The 15,523-nt window shown below is 34.2% G+C and overlaps 2 protein-coding genes across 5 annotated transcripts; one reads left to right on the forward strand and one right to left on the reverse strand.

The window, feature by feature from the left end:
• Nucleotides 1–723: 723 nt before the first annotated feature.
• LOC18046129 (zinc finger protein BRUTUS) lies at nucleotides 724–10,237 on the forward strand. Of its 4 annotated transcripts, XM_006442556.2 has the most exons (14): nucleotides 724–1,127; nucleotides 2,498–2,707; nucleotides 3,880–4,074; nucleotides 4,166–4,533; nucleotides 4,754–4,979; nucleotides 5,265–5,433; nucleotides 5,539–6,762; nucleotides 6,924–7,095; nucleotides 7,245–7,466; nucleotides 7,540–7,677; nucleotides 8,574–8,808; nucleotides 8,921–8,980; nucleotides 9,084–9,155; nucleotides 9,615–10,237. In XM_006442556.2, the coding sequence occupies exons 1-14, from the start codon at nucleotides 837–839 to the stop codon at nucleotides 9,756–9,758; spliced, it is 3,726 nt and encodes a 1,241-aa protein (XP_006442619.1). In that variant the 5' UTR covers nucleotides 724–836; the 3' UTR covers nucleotides 9,759–10,237. The 4 variants fall into 4 exon arrangements, 3 of the variants coding, with proteins under 3 accessions (XP_006442619.1, XP_024044120.1, XP_024044119.1); XM_024188351.1 differs by lacking the exon at nucleotides 724–1,127 and having other exon boundaries at nucleotides 2,665–2,745; XR_002906440.1 differs by lacking the exons at nucleotides 8,574–8,808; nucleotides 8,921–8,980 and having other exon boundaries at nucleotides 9,615–9,701.
• A 2,068-nt stretch (nucleotides 10,238–12,305) lies between these two features.
• Nucleotides 12,306–14,074, reverse strand: LOC18046130. The gene has a single exon (XM_006442557.2). It carries the CDS (start codon nucleotides 13,159–13,161, stop codon nucleotides 12,445–12,447), a length of 717 nt encoding a protein of 238 aa, XP_006442620.1. The 5' UTR covers nucleotides 13,162–14,074; the 3' UTR covers nucleotides 12,306–12,444.
• Nucleotides 14,075–15,523: the final 1,449 nt, after the last annotated feature.

Here is a 15,523-nt window from a genome sequence, read left to right on the forward strand (position 1 = left end):
AATTGATAATTTTTTTTTAATAACTAGAATTCACATATGATTTAAACTTCTATTAAGTAAAAGGGAAATAATCCTCTAAATCTTTTAAGAATATCGAAAAATGCAAGCACACATCATGAATTTATGATAATACCTTAGAGCCACTTTAAGATTTAATTTTTTATCAACTAATTATTTTTTTTTTTTGTTAAACTTATGGTAATTATTTATACTTTCAATATTCTTAAGGTGGTTGTGAGACAAATCTTTCTAATTAAAATACACATAAATAATTTTAGATTAAAAAATAAAATAATAATAAAATAATTAATATAATTATATACTATCATTAAAATATCCATCAATTAATATTAGCTGCTTCGTAATTTCACCTTCCCCGCCTTTTAATTTTTCCCATTTCTTTTGCACAATTTCCGCAACCTAAACAAGTGGTCTTTTCACACGCGCTTGTCTCTGTCTCTCACACACACAAAACGACGTAGTAATCACGCTTTTTCCTGCTTTATCGGTTTATCCAAAACTCTCTCCTCACGTGCCCCCACCCACCTTCGCTCTCACTTTAGTACTTGGACCGCCCTTTGCTTACATCAGCATCCCCGTGGCAGCACCTCTCCACGTGGCACCAAGTCAACTATATAAATATTACAAATTGTCATCACTTTCGCAAGCAAATTAAAATTCAAAAATTCAAAAAAAATAAAAAAAAATAAATTCATTTTACAACCAAACCAAACCAAACCAAACAAACACCTCAGCTTCTCTCCCCTCTGCTCTTCGTATCCGAACAAAAACAGAAACGGAAAGAAACTTTTTGCACATAACGACAAAATAAAAAAATGACGACGTTGTTGCCGGAACTGCAGCGGAGAGACGCCGTCGTCACAGAATCTGTCGAAACGACGTCGCCGTCGTCTTCGAAGAGCTCGGACCTAGACGAAGAAGAAGACGACGACTCGCCGATTTTGATCTTTTGTTTCTTCCACAAAGCGGTGCGCAATGAGCTCGACGCGCTTCACCAATTGGCCATGAACTTCGCCACTGGTCACCGCGTCGAAATTCTGTCGTTGTCCGAACGGTACCGTTTCTTGCACTCCGTTTACAAGCATCACTCCAATGCTGAAGATGAGGTAAGATTTTTTGAAAAGATTTAAAATCACTGTGGCTGTATAAATGTTGTAAGATTCTAGTTTGTTTAGTGTAATATATTTTTTGGATATTAATTTTAAATTAGTATGTGAGCTGCTTTCTCATTGCATTTAATTTCTTTTTTCTAACCTGTAAGTTTAAAATCATATTTTTAAAATTGCTGAATTTTAAAATATTTAGCTTTGTTATTATATTTTACATTCTTGTTGATACATGCATGTTGCAAAAAAATTGTACTTTGAAAGCTGATAGCGTGTGGCATTTAATTGTGTTTTCATATGTTCTTTCAAAATTTCAGTTTTAGTTAAATTGAATGATAGAACTAATTCTATATTTTTAAATGGATAATTCCAAAAGAAAAATGAAAATTCAGCTATTACTTTTCCACTGCTTTTACTTCATTTTCTTTATAAACACTGTTGTCTGTCAATTTTCATTTGGGACTTATTTTATGTTCTCCCTTCATAATCTTGTATTTCCTAAATTCATTTTTATTACATTTCCCACCAAAAGAAGAATAAGAAGGAAACACAAATTTAAGGAGACCAAAGTTTAATGTTTTTATTTTATATTGAAGTGATGTAGTATATCAATACATTTATTTTATTTGAAAATTCCTCTATGTAGTTTTCTTGAAAATGCAGTGATTTATTGTGAATAGCACTGCAAATTTTCCTAATACGATGGTTCCAAACTATGCGGGAAAGTGGGTGGCGAGGGGCATGTTTGTAGTTTTGTTTTTTGTCAAACAAAGGGCATATTCTCTTGCTTGACTTAGGTCATACCAAATTTTTTGATAGCTAATAATACTCCTATAGGATGGTCACTTTCGGAATTTAGTGGTGCGAACTTCTGTTTCTGCATGATATTTTACATTACCTGAAGGTACATATATGTGCCATTAGTTAACGCATTCCTACTGTTTCACATGCCACCTTTCTTCACTAGGTATATTTGGTTTTCTACCTTTTCAAGTTAATAAATATCGATAGACAATTAATGACTACGTTATATGCATAATGTAATGCTTGCAATCAGCTGTTGAGCATAAATGCATTTTGTGTACTATTTTTCCAATTGAAACCGTATTTATAAAAATGAAGACTTTTAGTAACTGCTGCTTCTTGTGCTTCTCGAAGTGAATTTAGGAAAGTTCTCTTGAGCTCTTGTTAATGGTAACAATATGGAGCATATGTGCTATATTTCTATCGCTTTTACCCTGTTATCAAGAAGGGATCTTATAGTCAATTGACTTAAATTCTCTTTCCTAATCTGCTGTATCCACCTTTTGGGGTAAAAGAAAGCTAATAAATTAGAATTTATGAGTGAATGATTTTTCTAAAAAATGCAGGTCATCTTTCCAGCTCTTGATATACGTGTAAAGAATGTGGCAAGAAAATACTCCCTTGAACATGAGGGTGAAAGCAATCTTTTTGATCATCTTTTTCAGCTGCTAAATTCTTATACGCAAAATGATGAAAGTTTCCCAAAGGAGTTAGCATCTTGTTCTAGAGCCCTTCAGACATCAATTAACCAGCACATGTCAAAGGAAGAACAGCAGGTACAGCTCCTTCTGGTGACGTTTGCATTGTCTTCTAGGTATTTACTATTTTTTTTTATTAAACTCTTCTTACCATTATAAAGAAGTGCTGCAACAACAAAGAGCATAGAAAATTCACAAATTTTAGTGGGAGGTAAAATATTTCTACAGAAATGTGCTGGGGTTAGATCCTAATCAATAGAAAGGTTGTTTATTTCTTAAATTCTCAAAAAATAATAAACACTATAACTAGTATATCTGTCATTTTTTATTTGGTATTTATGTTGTCATATATATCCCTACTAGAGTTGTTATCTTGTTATCTTATTTAGTTCGTATGGCATGGGCTGAGTGGTCCAGTAATTCGAGTCGACTTTTGTTGTACTCTTGGCTTTCAAATACATACTATCTTGCAGATACACATTTTTTTCCTTTCCTTTTTTTTTCCCCTTGCACTCTCTGTCTTAGTGCAGTATTTTGGTTATTTGTCATTGGAATTCTCAAGCTTGTATGGGTGACCCTCAATCAACAATTCTATCATTTTGGGCTCCATCTCACTTGTTTTAGAAAGGCAATGCTATTTTCCTGCTAATAATGGAAATAAATATATTAAAAAAAGGAATTAATTTTTCCTTCTCCTCCTTGTTCTTTTTCTTCTTCTCTATCCTCTCTATATCTCTCTCTCGCACTCTTTTTATTTTTTTCAAAAAAAAATTCTCCATATGAGAAATTGGATCTTTTATGGGAATATTTGATGTCCCTGGAATCTGTGTTAGTTGACTGGTTACAATTGGTATGTGTAATACTTATGTGAACATTAAACTTTATTTAATTAATGCAAGACGCCACCTAAAATGATCTGGGAGATTCATTGCTATCGTAGCAGTTATGGTCGAAATCCATCTTCATGTAACTTGTTATTTGAAAATGAAAGTAAAACAAGTTACCAAATAATTTAATTATTTACCCTTTCCTTTTTGTTTTGCTGTATTATTATAACAAAAAAAGAAAAATTATGTTATTATTAATTAGTTTATATAGTAATTGATTGAAGGAGTGATTCTTGTCATATTTTGATAAAATTAATTTATATGTTTTAGCATGTTTTTTCCAAAGTGTTCGAAGCGCTATTTATTTTGATTATTTGCATTAAAGCAGAAATTAATAAATTTGATCTTCTTTGTTCATGTCAGGTCTTTCCCTTACTTACACAGCACTTTTCGCTAGAAGAACAAGCATCTCTTGTGTGGCAGTTTTTCTGTAGCATTCCTGTAAATATGATGGCAGAATTCCTTCCGTGGCTTTCGTCCTCTATTTCAACTAATGAATATCAAGATATGCGGAAGTGCTTGAGCAAGATAGTCCCAGAAGAAAAGCTTCTACAGCAGGCAAGATTTGAGTTCGTTCAGAGGATTAAGCTTTTTCTGAATATCTTTTGGTGGCTGCATTTAGCTGATTATATTACTTTGTTTGTTGAAGGTTGTATTCACCTGGATGAAAAGAAGAAATGATGCTGACAAAACAGGAAGCTGTGTGGATGATTCTCGGGTCCAATGTCCTTTAGATTCTATTGCCAACAGATTGATTCAACAAATGGATAGAATAAACTGTGCATGTGATTCACCAAAGTCTGGAAAAAGGAAATATTTAGAACCAATTAATGAAGTTTCCAGCATCCATGGGACATATCCTATCGATGAAATACTGCTTTGGCATAATGCTATAAGACAAGAGTTGAACGAGATAGCTGAGGAGTCTAGGAAGATACAACTTTCTGGTGATTTCACAAATTTGTTGGCCTTCAATGAACGGTTGCAATTCATTGCTGAAGTTCTCATCTTTCATTGGTAACCCTTTATTTTTATGTTATACAGTTATGGAACATTTTCTTGTTCATATGATTACTCAGTGAGGTTGAGTGACCATAATTTTCAATCTTTGTGTTTATATTTTTCCAAGGGTGTTATTTTTTTTAATTCCTTTTTTTGAAAGATTAATAATCAGTATACAGTAGTTGATATTTCTTCTCTGTTCTTCATCTGGAGCATTTGCCCTTGTTGGTTGCAGTATTGCTGAAGTCAACGTCATATTCCCTGCTGTAGATGGAGCATCCTCTTTTTCTCAGAAGCATGCCGAAGAAGAAAGCCAATTTAATGACTTCAGGCTTTTGATTGAAAGTATTCAAAATGAAGGAGCAATTTCTACATCCGCTGAATTTTATGCAAAGTTGTGCTCCCATGCGGATCAAATAATGGAAACAATTGAGAGGCACTTCCACAAAGTGGAAGTTCAGGTTAGCTTTCTTTGTTCGTATAGGAAATTTTTATCGATTATTATTTGCTGCTGTGAGTTTGCCCTGCAAGTTTCTATGATGCTGAATTAATGCTATAAAGTTTAATGAATCCTTTTGGGGCAACCGGTAGTGTGATAGGAAATTACTCAGATCCTATATTAAAATTTCCTATCAGATTTCATACTAATGTAATGAAATTTATAGGGCCTGCTCTCTCCAATATTTAATTGGTATCGTACTATAATAAATCTCAGGCACCAATATCCTTCTTCCTTGCTTGTATAGGTTCTCCCACTTGCCCGAAATCACTTTAGCTTCAAGAGACAGCGGGAAATTTTGTACCAAAGCTTGTGTGAAATGCCATTAAAATTGATTGAGCGTGTCTTGCCATGGCTTATGGGATCATTGACTGAAAATGAAGCTAGAAGTGTCCTAAAAAACATGCAATCTGCTGGTAATATATTCATCCCCTATATTGTAACATGATAGAAGGTAAATTATATCCGAGAAAATTACCATTATGTATACGACTCTAATTTTGAATACCTATTTGATTCAGCTCCAGCAACAGATGCTGCTCTCATCATACTTTTCTCTGGCTGGGGATGCAAGGGCCGCAACCAGAGCCTCTGTTTGTCTCCAAATGCAGTTGGTTGCTGTCCTGTGAAAAGGTTAACGGATATTGAAGAAAAGTTTTCTTGTTCATGCTGTACACGCGTTGCGACATTATGTACTAATGCAGGTCTAATATCTATTCATGGAGACGAAATAACAAGGCCATTAAAAAAAAACATCTCCCTGTCTTGCAAAAATGGCAATACCCTTCTCCCCTTAGAATCTGTAACTTCGCATGTAGGATCCTGTAGCGATCAATCTTGTTGTGTCCCGGGTTTAGGGGTAAACAGTAATAACCTGGGTTTGAGTTCTCATTCTACAGCTAAGTCTCTCCGGTCCTTGTCTTTCAGCTCCTCTGCTCCATCTCTGAATTCGAGTCTGTTTATGTGGGAAACAGATAATAGCTCTTATGATGTTGTATCGGCAGAACGACCAATTGATACAATATTCAAATTTCATAAAGCCATAAGCAAAGACTTGGAGTATCTGGACATGGAATCTGCAAAACTGAGTGATTGTGATGAGAGATTCCTTCGACAGTTTATTGGAAGATTCCGTCTTCTATGGGGCTTATACAGAGCTCACAGTAATGCTGAGGATGAAATTGTTTTTCCAGCACTGGAGTCCAAAGAGGCACTTCACAATGTGAGTCACTCATACACATTGGACCATAAGCAGGAGGAAAAACTATTTGAAGATATTTCATGTGTTCTTTCTGAAGTTTCACAACTTCATGAAAGCTTGCCGAATGCCGATTCAGAGAAGGAAGATAAATTTTCAGCGGACTATGGTAGTGATAATAGAAGAAAGTATAATGAGCTAGCTACTAAGCTTCAAGGGATGTGTAAATCCATAAAAGTCACCTTAGATCAGCATATCCTTGGGGAGGAACTTGAGCTGTGGCCATTGTTTGGTAGGCATTTTTCTGTGGAGGAGCAAGACAAAATAGTCGGCCGCATAATTGGAAGCACAGGTGCTGAGGTGCTCCAATCCATGCTACCATGGGTAACTTCTGCACTTACTCAAGATGAGCAGAGCAAACTGATAGACACATGGAAGCATGCAACCAAAAACACAATGTTCAATGAGTGGCTTGACGAATGCTGGAAAGGACCTCATGAATCATCTTTTCTGACTGAAACACCTGATGCTAACATTTCTCATAAAGGTATCTGCTTAGCAAGTTTCCTATTGATTCGAATAGCTGCAGTTTTCTGAATAGATTGTGAACTTACTAAAATTTATTATTAATCTTATATTCCCTGTAGATATTGAGTGCATATTGTGTTGGGTCAAATGGTTTAAATCGTTTCAACTTTTGGTTTCTAGATAGTGATCTCCATGAAAGCTTGGACCAAAGTGATTTGATGTTTAAGCCTGGATGGAAAGATATCTTCCGTATGAATCAAAATGAGCTTGAAGCTGAGATCAGAAAGGTTTATCGGGACCCAACTCTTGATCCAAGGAGAAAAGCATATCTAGCTCAAAATCTAATGACAAGGTTGAGTTCAGTGACTATTATTCGCTTTTTATGTCTCAATTCAACTGTGTATTTTGCGTTGTGATTTCTTGTTTCTTTTTTATTTTCTTTGTGTTCATAACTTTTATCTACGAGTCCAGAATAATCAATCACTATATGGTTTATTTTAGTCGCTGGATAGCAACTCAGCAGAAATTACCACAAGCTACAGCTGGTGAAAGTTCTAAAGGTGAAGAAGGGCTGGACTGCTATGCATCATATCGAGATCCAGAGAAACAAGTGTTTGGGTGTGAGCACTACAAAAGAAACTGTAAAATTCGTGCTGCTTGCTGTGGCAAGTTGTTTACCTGTAGGTTTTGCCATGATAAAGCGAGTGATCACTCAATGGATAGGTAATAATAATCTATGCTCTTTCTTACATTAAAAGTGAGGTTTCACTGTCTGACTTTTGGTTTAGCATTGCAGAAAAGCAACGTCGGAAATGATGTGCATGCGTTGCCTTAAGATTCAGGCTATTGGGCCAAACTGCACGACACCTTCATGCAATGGGCTATCTATGGCGAAGTACTATTGCAACATATGCAAATTTTTTGATGATGAAAGGTACATGAGTTCCAACAGAAAGTTCATCATTCAAATTCCTTGTTCCTAGGTTATGAATGATCAAAGCACACAGAGTAAGGGCAGTTGATATGTGATATTACTTAAACTAAAATTTGTTGTTATGACTGTTAAGAACTATTTATAATTATTATAAATATTGTTAGTGTGAACTAACTTATGGCTATATAATGAGGTTAATAAAGATAATTTGCTGTTTTGTATATTAAAAAATGTGTTATTCTTATGATAATAAGTTTGATCTCATACAATTATCCTTTTCAATAAATTGATTCTGTATTTTTTTATGTTTAAATACAGATCCTTTTCTTGTTCAATAAATGTATGGTCTATGATTTATTTTGCAAATTTTGCTAGATTGCTTTCAATATGAAGAAAATGAATGAGTATTAGTATTTATTAACTTCTTCATGAATTTTAATATTTATAAATTGAGATTGAGGTCGGTTAACTGGGTTAAATTCTATAAAATATTCAGTGTGTAAACATGGAGAATTCCGAATTAATGGTGTGTTTTAGTTTCTTTGAAATTCTTATTTAAAAAAAAAAAAGGATTTTTAGAGGAACTAAAGTTTTGGTGAGTTGTGAAGCTTGCAGAATTTTAAGAAATAAACTTGGTAGTCAATATGATATGGTCTGTTCATATTGCGCTCAGCATATGTGCCGAATCTTCCTTGCATTTTTGTAGAATAATTTTAACAACAGTTGATTTTAATAGCAACTACTCCTGTTCTGTCTTTAAAAAATTACAAAACAACATTGTAAGCTTCATAGTTTGCATTTGTGAATTGTTTTTAGAGTCTAGCCCTGTTTATCCTCATCTTCGAAATGGAAAATAATGTGCTGACTCAGTTGCAAATTCCGTTTTTGTGTTTCAGGACAGTGTATCATTGTCCATTTTGTAATTTATGCCGGGTCGGTGGAGGTCTCGGCGTTGATTTTTTCCATTGTATGACTTGCAATTGTTGCTTGGGATTGAAGTTACTGAATCACAAGTGCTTGGAAAAATGTCTAGAAACAAACTGCCCTATATGTTGTGATTTCTTATTCACATCAAGTGAAACAGTCAGAGCTTTACCCTGTGGCCATTACATGCATTTGGCTTGCTTTCAGGTCTCTATTTTACTGATAATTGCAATTTCAATTCATTTTCTTTCATGTAATTTTTCTTCTTAAAAGGCATCTCTACTACAGTAGTTTATCTGATTACATTATGATTTGTTAGGCATACACTTGTAGTCACTACACCTGTCCGATTTGCAGCAAATCTTTAGGAGATATGGCAGTAAGAAAACTTTTTCTCATATTTCTTATTTTTGAGGCATACTGTGTAAATGTAATTCAAGCATGACAAAATATATTTCTTTATTGTTTCCAAATCAACTCAGATTTACTTCGGCATGATTGATGCACTGCTGGCTGTGGAAGAACTTCCAGAGGAATATAGAAATCAAGTTCAGGTGCATTTTCCTTCCATCTTCCTGCCTCACTCTCTGCTTCAATATTGAAATGCTGTTTCATTTGGTTATTTACTATAACAACTTTATCTCAAGTTGATATGTTTGCATTTCATTTTTTCTTTAGCCAGTATATTTTATGTTTAATCTTGTGGATAAGAAATTTATAAGTAAAAAATTCTGTATCCTTTTACAGCCACTGTCCCACTGCTGTCACCATAGTTTCTTTACAACTGTGATAAATCTAGCACCAAAAGTTCCCCTTCCCCCCACCACAAATTCCCCCCCCTGCACTAATTGATATTGGTAGAAACACAGCGGCTGATCAAACCTCTTCCATTTTCTTTATGCATTGGTCATAACATTTACATGAAAATTATAATTATACCACATCTGGTAGAAGCAATCCACTGCCCAGGCTATTCCCTTTCTAAGTACTCTAATTTCTGCATTGCATTCCAGGATATACTTTGCAATGATTGCGAGCAGAAGGGTGCCGCACGCTTCCATTGGTTATATCATAAATGTGGATTCTGTGGATCCTACAACACCCGGTTAATCAAGAATGACACAACAGTTTCCAACTCTTCTACATCACACAAATGAGAGTTTTGTCTATAAATATGTATACAAATTTAGCTTGTACATACTAGTAGAGTCAATGCTGTCCTGTGCAGAATAGTTCATACAGAAAGTCCCTATGGGCATACAGTTTCGGTTGAGTTCACCACCCAGAGAGTACAGAGACAAATTGAAAACACAGAGCAGCCAAGGCAAAAATGTATAGAATTTCTGGATCTCATCAGCCGAAATCTTAAGCAAAATACAAGTTTATACAAGATTTTGACCCCAGCATCAATCAATTTTTTCAAATGGTCTCAATGCATTAAGTGCAATGTGGCGTGGTCCATATGCGTCCATGCGTAGTAGTTTCCGTCTTCCTCTTTTTCCTTGCTGCCGAATAAAAAAGATTGCATAATTTGCATAAGCTTGTCTGTTGCATCAGTCGCATATAATGTAAGAGCATGGCATCCTCTAGGTGCTGGGTGTGGCCTCGCTACTTTCAGAAGATAGAATTAACTCGAGTCCCTTTTTGATAAATGCAATTAATCATGGTTACATTTCCATTACATCTTTGTGATAACACCAATATGAGCTTCCAAAATGGAATATATCCATTTAGAGTTGGTGGAATGGACCACCATACCAATAGACAAAAACCAATAATGCTTGCTTCATCAACATTGTAGATGTAGCTGTTCAATTTCTAGTAGTAGCCTACTATTATTGACAGTCCCCACATCTTTACAGTTGTGGTTCATATTGCCATCACGAATTAGGTATCTCTACAACTCCAATCTTGTCGGTCGTAAACTCACTGCCATTTCACTAGAGTTAAAGAGCATATCTTGTGCAATGACATTTTAGCATCTATTATCACAACAGAACCAAAAGAATTTCAGAAATAGTTTTGGGGTAAATTTTGGAATCCAATGTTGATAGGGCTTGTAGGGTCATACAACACAATTATTGCTAGAAAAATTACATCGCAATCTACTGCTCCAAAGCAAAATATGTAAAGGCTATGTTATTGCAAAGGATGGTCACAGAAAATATTAATGCAATATGATTTATGTTTAATTTTCAATGTGATTTCTATTGAAAAAGGGGAAAAAGAAAATATTTACATGAGAAAAGAAACTGATCTCACGAGCAAATCCCATGAATGAAAATGCCTTACTGTTCAAGCAAAGTGAAATTGTACTGCATGCCTGCATTTGTAATAATAGTGTCCAAATTTTTAAACTGAATAAAAGCCAGGCATCATATTAGCCAGGGATAAGCCCTATAATTTCGACATCGCCAGATAATGATAAAATCAATAAAATTCAACTATTTAAAGTTGTTCAAAGTGTAAGGCACGATACCCATAAAATAACCTAATCACAACCATTAGTTAGATTAGATTCTAAAGAAAATTGTACTCATGACTGAAGTACATTTTTATTTGAATTAATTTTATTTTCACATATGTATTTGGGAGATTATTATCTTATATAATCATGTAAGATACATGATTCTTTTACAGTTGTTTAATAAAAATTCAATGGTTGTAGAAATATAAAATAATAAAATCATATTATTTCCACAACCGTTAGATGATTTTCATTCAACGGCTGTAGAAGAATCGTGTATCTCACATGATCTAAAGCCATGTATTTGAAAACCAATGGGTATTTAGTCTTGTACGAAAATAACTTATGGGCGCATGGCAGATGTCGAACGGATGCTTGAATTCAACAATGATACTGACCCCAATTTTGTATTTGATACACCAGACAGCCAATGAGGGGATAGGGGTGGGGTTAGGGTAGGGTTAGGTTTGGGGTACCCTAAGAAAAAGGACATAAGATCAGATTTAGATTAGATTAGGTGGGGGCTTAAAAGCTAATGGAAACAAAAAGACTTGAGAAAAGCACAGTAAAGGGATTTCAATATAGATTTGCTTTTCAATCCCACACAGTCCCTCTCCGATTATTAACATTGCCTAACCTCACAATAAGAGACAAAAGTTTACCTCTAAATCGAAGACAAATCTCGTAACGATGGACAACAAATTCAAAAGTTTATGTACTTCGTGTATGTCTATTAGCAAAATAAAGACACCCGAAGGGTGCTTTTGAAGAAACCGAAGTCTAAATGATAGTCATCATCCATCTAACCAAGAGAAATAAATCAAAAAGACACTCAGTGGAAGGGGACAAAGCCATGAATGAAGGGTAACCTGTCCTTATGTCCCCCAGGCTAGTGACATTTTCATATGCATTGAGACTGCCACATACCCTCTTCCATCTCTTATCTTTTCCACAATCATAACAAAAAATATAGCCTCCCCATTATTAAAATCCCAAGTCCTTTTCTTTGGCTCCAAAGAATAGACCATAAGGTAAGGGCTTGAATCCACTAATTAAACACAAGATATTGATTGATTGAGATAAAGATGTAAAATTCCAAACACAAGATATTGACTTTGCTACCATTTTATTAATTATTTAACAAAAATGAAATATTATAAATAAGATTAAATTTTCTTTTTTAAAATTACAATACAATTATTAATCTATTGATATTTACAATCAAAAGTCTGTATAAACAACCTAATAAATAAGCTATGTGATGGCACGATACAACCGTCTTGACTCAAAATACAAAAATGAGAGGAAGAGGTATGAACTTATGCACCACTTGACATAAGATTGGAAAATGAATTAAATAAAAGTAAGTACTTAAATCATTTCTTGCTCTTCTTGTCTTTTGAACCACTACTACGCCAGAAGGAGCCCAAACCAAAGAGATTTGCGGTTCCTTTAGAAATGTAAGAAGGAGGCACATTCAATACAGGACTAATCTTGACGCCACCATTCCCATAAATTTTCTTTTTGTGCTGCAACTGATATGGATGACCTGTAGAAGAAGAACTTGATGATGATGCCTGCAGCTTCTGTGAACCTTGCTTATTCTGAAAATCCTTCAGTGAAGATTTTTTATTAGGCGCTGAACCTGTTGAATTGCTGCGCGACAAAAGTGATAATGAACATATTAAGCTCTTCTTAGCTTCACAGTTTAGACTGCTACTTCTCTTAAAACCCCACAAAGATTTTGACTGGCGAGGCTTCTCTACCAAATCCTTATTAACCTCCGTTATTTGAAGATTCTTCTTTAAATTCTCATTAGAGGGAGGACGGGGAAGAGGAGGCAATGATACAGTTGGTGGAGCTGCGCATTTTTGGACTTGCTTTGAGGTTTCTTGAAATTTAACCGGAAGAATCACACCGTTGGCGAAAAGCTCATCTGCTGAACAAGATTCTAGCTCAGAGGTGCTTGCAATGCTGAATTCAAACTCAGAATTCATGTCCAAGAGCGTGTTGTCTCTTCGAGGGACAACGTCTGCTAGGCCTGGATCATGCGAAAACGAAACTCGCGGCGGACTTGTCTCCGAGCACATCATGATCAAGACTCAAGAATTCAAGAAAGTTGATGTTTAAGGGCTTGAAGCAAATTTCAAGAATGAGATGTGGCTTTAAAGAGCCAAAAAAAAAAAAGGTAAAAGAAATTCAATTTTGATGGGCCAAGAAGAACCAAAAGTGAAAGACTTGGAAAATTGACTAAATTTCTCTGACTAAGGAAGTCAAAAAAGGAGAGTTATTAAGAGATTCATTGGTGAGAATTTCTAAGAAAATTTGGTGATCAGAGATGAAATGTCTTCTTCTCTGTCAATGAAGCAGAGGAAGCTTGTCCGTTTTATCCCTAAAGAAGAGACAGTACAAGAATCTTTGAATCAGAAACTGCAGAGATAAGTAACATAAGCCAAGAAACAAAAGTAGATGAAGAAAAAAATATAGAAGCTGGTAAAGGGTACAGCTATATATTAACAGAAAAATGACATGAGTTTTTGTGGGGATTTTGGGGATTGCAAAGAAGTTTAGGAAACGAGTTTGTGAGATTGAAATGATCAAAAATGGAGGAAAAGAGGAAGAGAAAGAGAAATAGAAAGAGTTTACTTGGGAATATTTCAAGAGCTAACTTCAATGAGAGGCAAAGAAAATCTGCCCACTAAATCTTGCTTTCTATTTTCTTTTTCTTTTCTTCCGTTAAGAAAATGGTAAAGGAAATTTGAGAAATTGAAAAAGTAGTGATGAGCATAATTTGTGGGAGTTGGGGATTAAGACAAAAATATTCCTGGGGATTTGCTAAAAAAAGATGTGAGCACAGTTGTCTGCAGAATTGGTAAAATATATTGGTGAGGGAATTTTGCTTTGGTTTTTAGACAAGTCTAGAAGAGATAAACCTCTCAACAGATAATTGACATTTTCTGGTAACCATCTCAACAACCCGAAAAATCTTTAGCTTCTTTTTGGAACAAAAACTAAGGTTGGGCATCAATTCTCCTAATTCTGGTTTGAACAACTCCTCACTCTAATGTGATTGTAATTGATGAACTTTTTAAGGTGGTTGGTAACTTTTCTATTGAGACTTTCGCATTTTTTGATATAAAAAAATTATGATCTAGGTAAGTCTTCTTTCATCTCATGGCCTCACATGACAACATGTGGGACATTCAATTTTTGCTTTGCATTTATTTTCAAGGCAGGATGAGACTTTTCCTCCGATACATTTTTTATTCGAGTAATGATACAGTTATAAACTCTCGTATAAATTTATCTTGTACAAATTGATGTGACATTAATTCATTGGTTGAATGAAAATATAAAGTAATATTAATAAATCATGTGGGCCAAGAGATATTTAATTCAACTAATTTTATCATGTCACATCAGTTTGTACAAAATAAGTCTGTACAAAAATTTGTGGCTATATCATTACTCTTTTGATTCTCTGTCTCTTCTAAACTTTTTTTTATCCTTTTTTATTTTTTCAAAACTCAACATGATGGTTAGTGACCATTAGGTTAAGGGATATTGCAACATGATTTCACATTAAGGATTATCTAAATGTTACTCCTAAGATTATGTTGAAAACTATTTTTGTACCAAAAATTATAAATACGTATTTTTTAATATATTAAATGATACATAATTTACTGAGAGTCCATACTAGCTAGCATGAGTCCTATAGGCAGTCTTTTAACTATTGAAGTTCTGGATTGTGAGATGATTATGTTAATTATAGCTTATCATCTTCACAAAGCCACAACTTGCTTCCTCAATTCAGATAGTCATTTTCTTCAAGTGCTTAATTATTTTAATACAGTGCATAATTAATTCTTTAGGCTAATTCTTATGCTTAAGTTGTTCTAAACCCTAAGCATAAGACTAACCAATAAATTAATTCAGCACATAATCAAACTTTTTCATTTGTCAAAATAAGTTTGTAATACTTTATGGTTTTTTTTATAGTATTTATCCATCGGATATAAAAAGAATTTCTTAAAAATGATGGAGATATCTCTTTGTTTTGTTCCTCCCTTACCTTCATTAAAATGGTAAAAAAAGTTAACTTGATTGTCAACATTAAATATAAAACACAAACAAACAAACAAACAACGAGATGACCTTTATCCAAAATATTAAAGTAATTTTCCGTTATTGGAAATATACCTCAGATAAAAAAATTAGGTAAAAAGTCAAAGTGAAAGTTTAGTTTGATCCAATTATATTAAAATCTAGATGGATTTTCATTTTCTAGATAGATTTCTAAATTGGCTTCATCTGTTATTTTTAGTTTGGAAAAAATTATATAAAAAGACAATGGACATTAGCACATTTTCAAAAATAATAAAAGCCACTTGATAAGCTGAAAATGAACAAGAAGACACCAAATTAATTATAATTTTCTCCATTAATTGTGTT

The sequence above is a fragment of the Citrus clementina genome, unplaced genomic scaffold, assembly GCF_000493195.1.
Source record: "Citrus clementina cultivar Clemenules unplaced genomic scaffold, Citrus_clementina_v1.0 scaffold_3, whole genome shotgun sequence".
Classification (NCBI taxonomy): domain Eukaryota; kingdom Viridiplantae; phylum Streptophyta; class Magnoliopsida; order Sapindales; family Rutaceae; genus Citrus; species Citrus x clementina.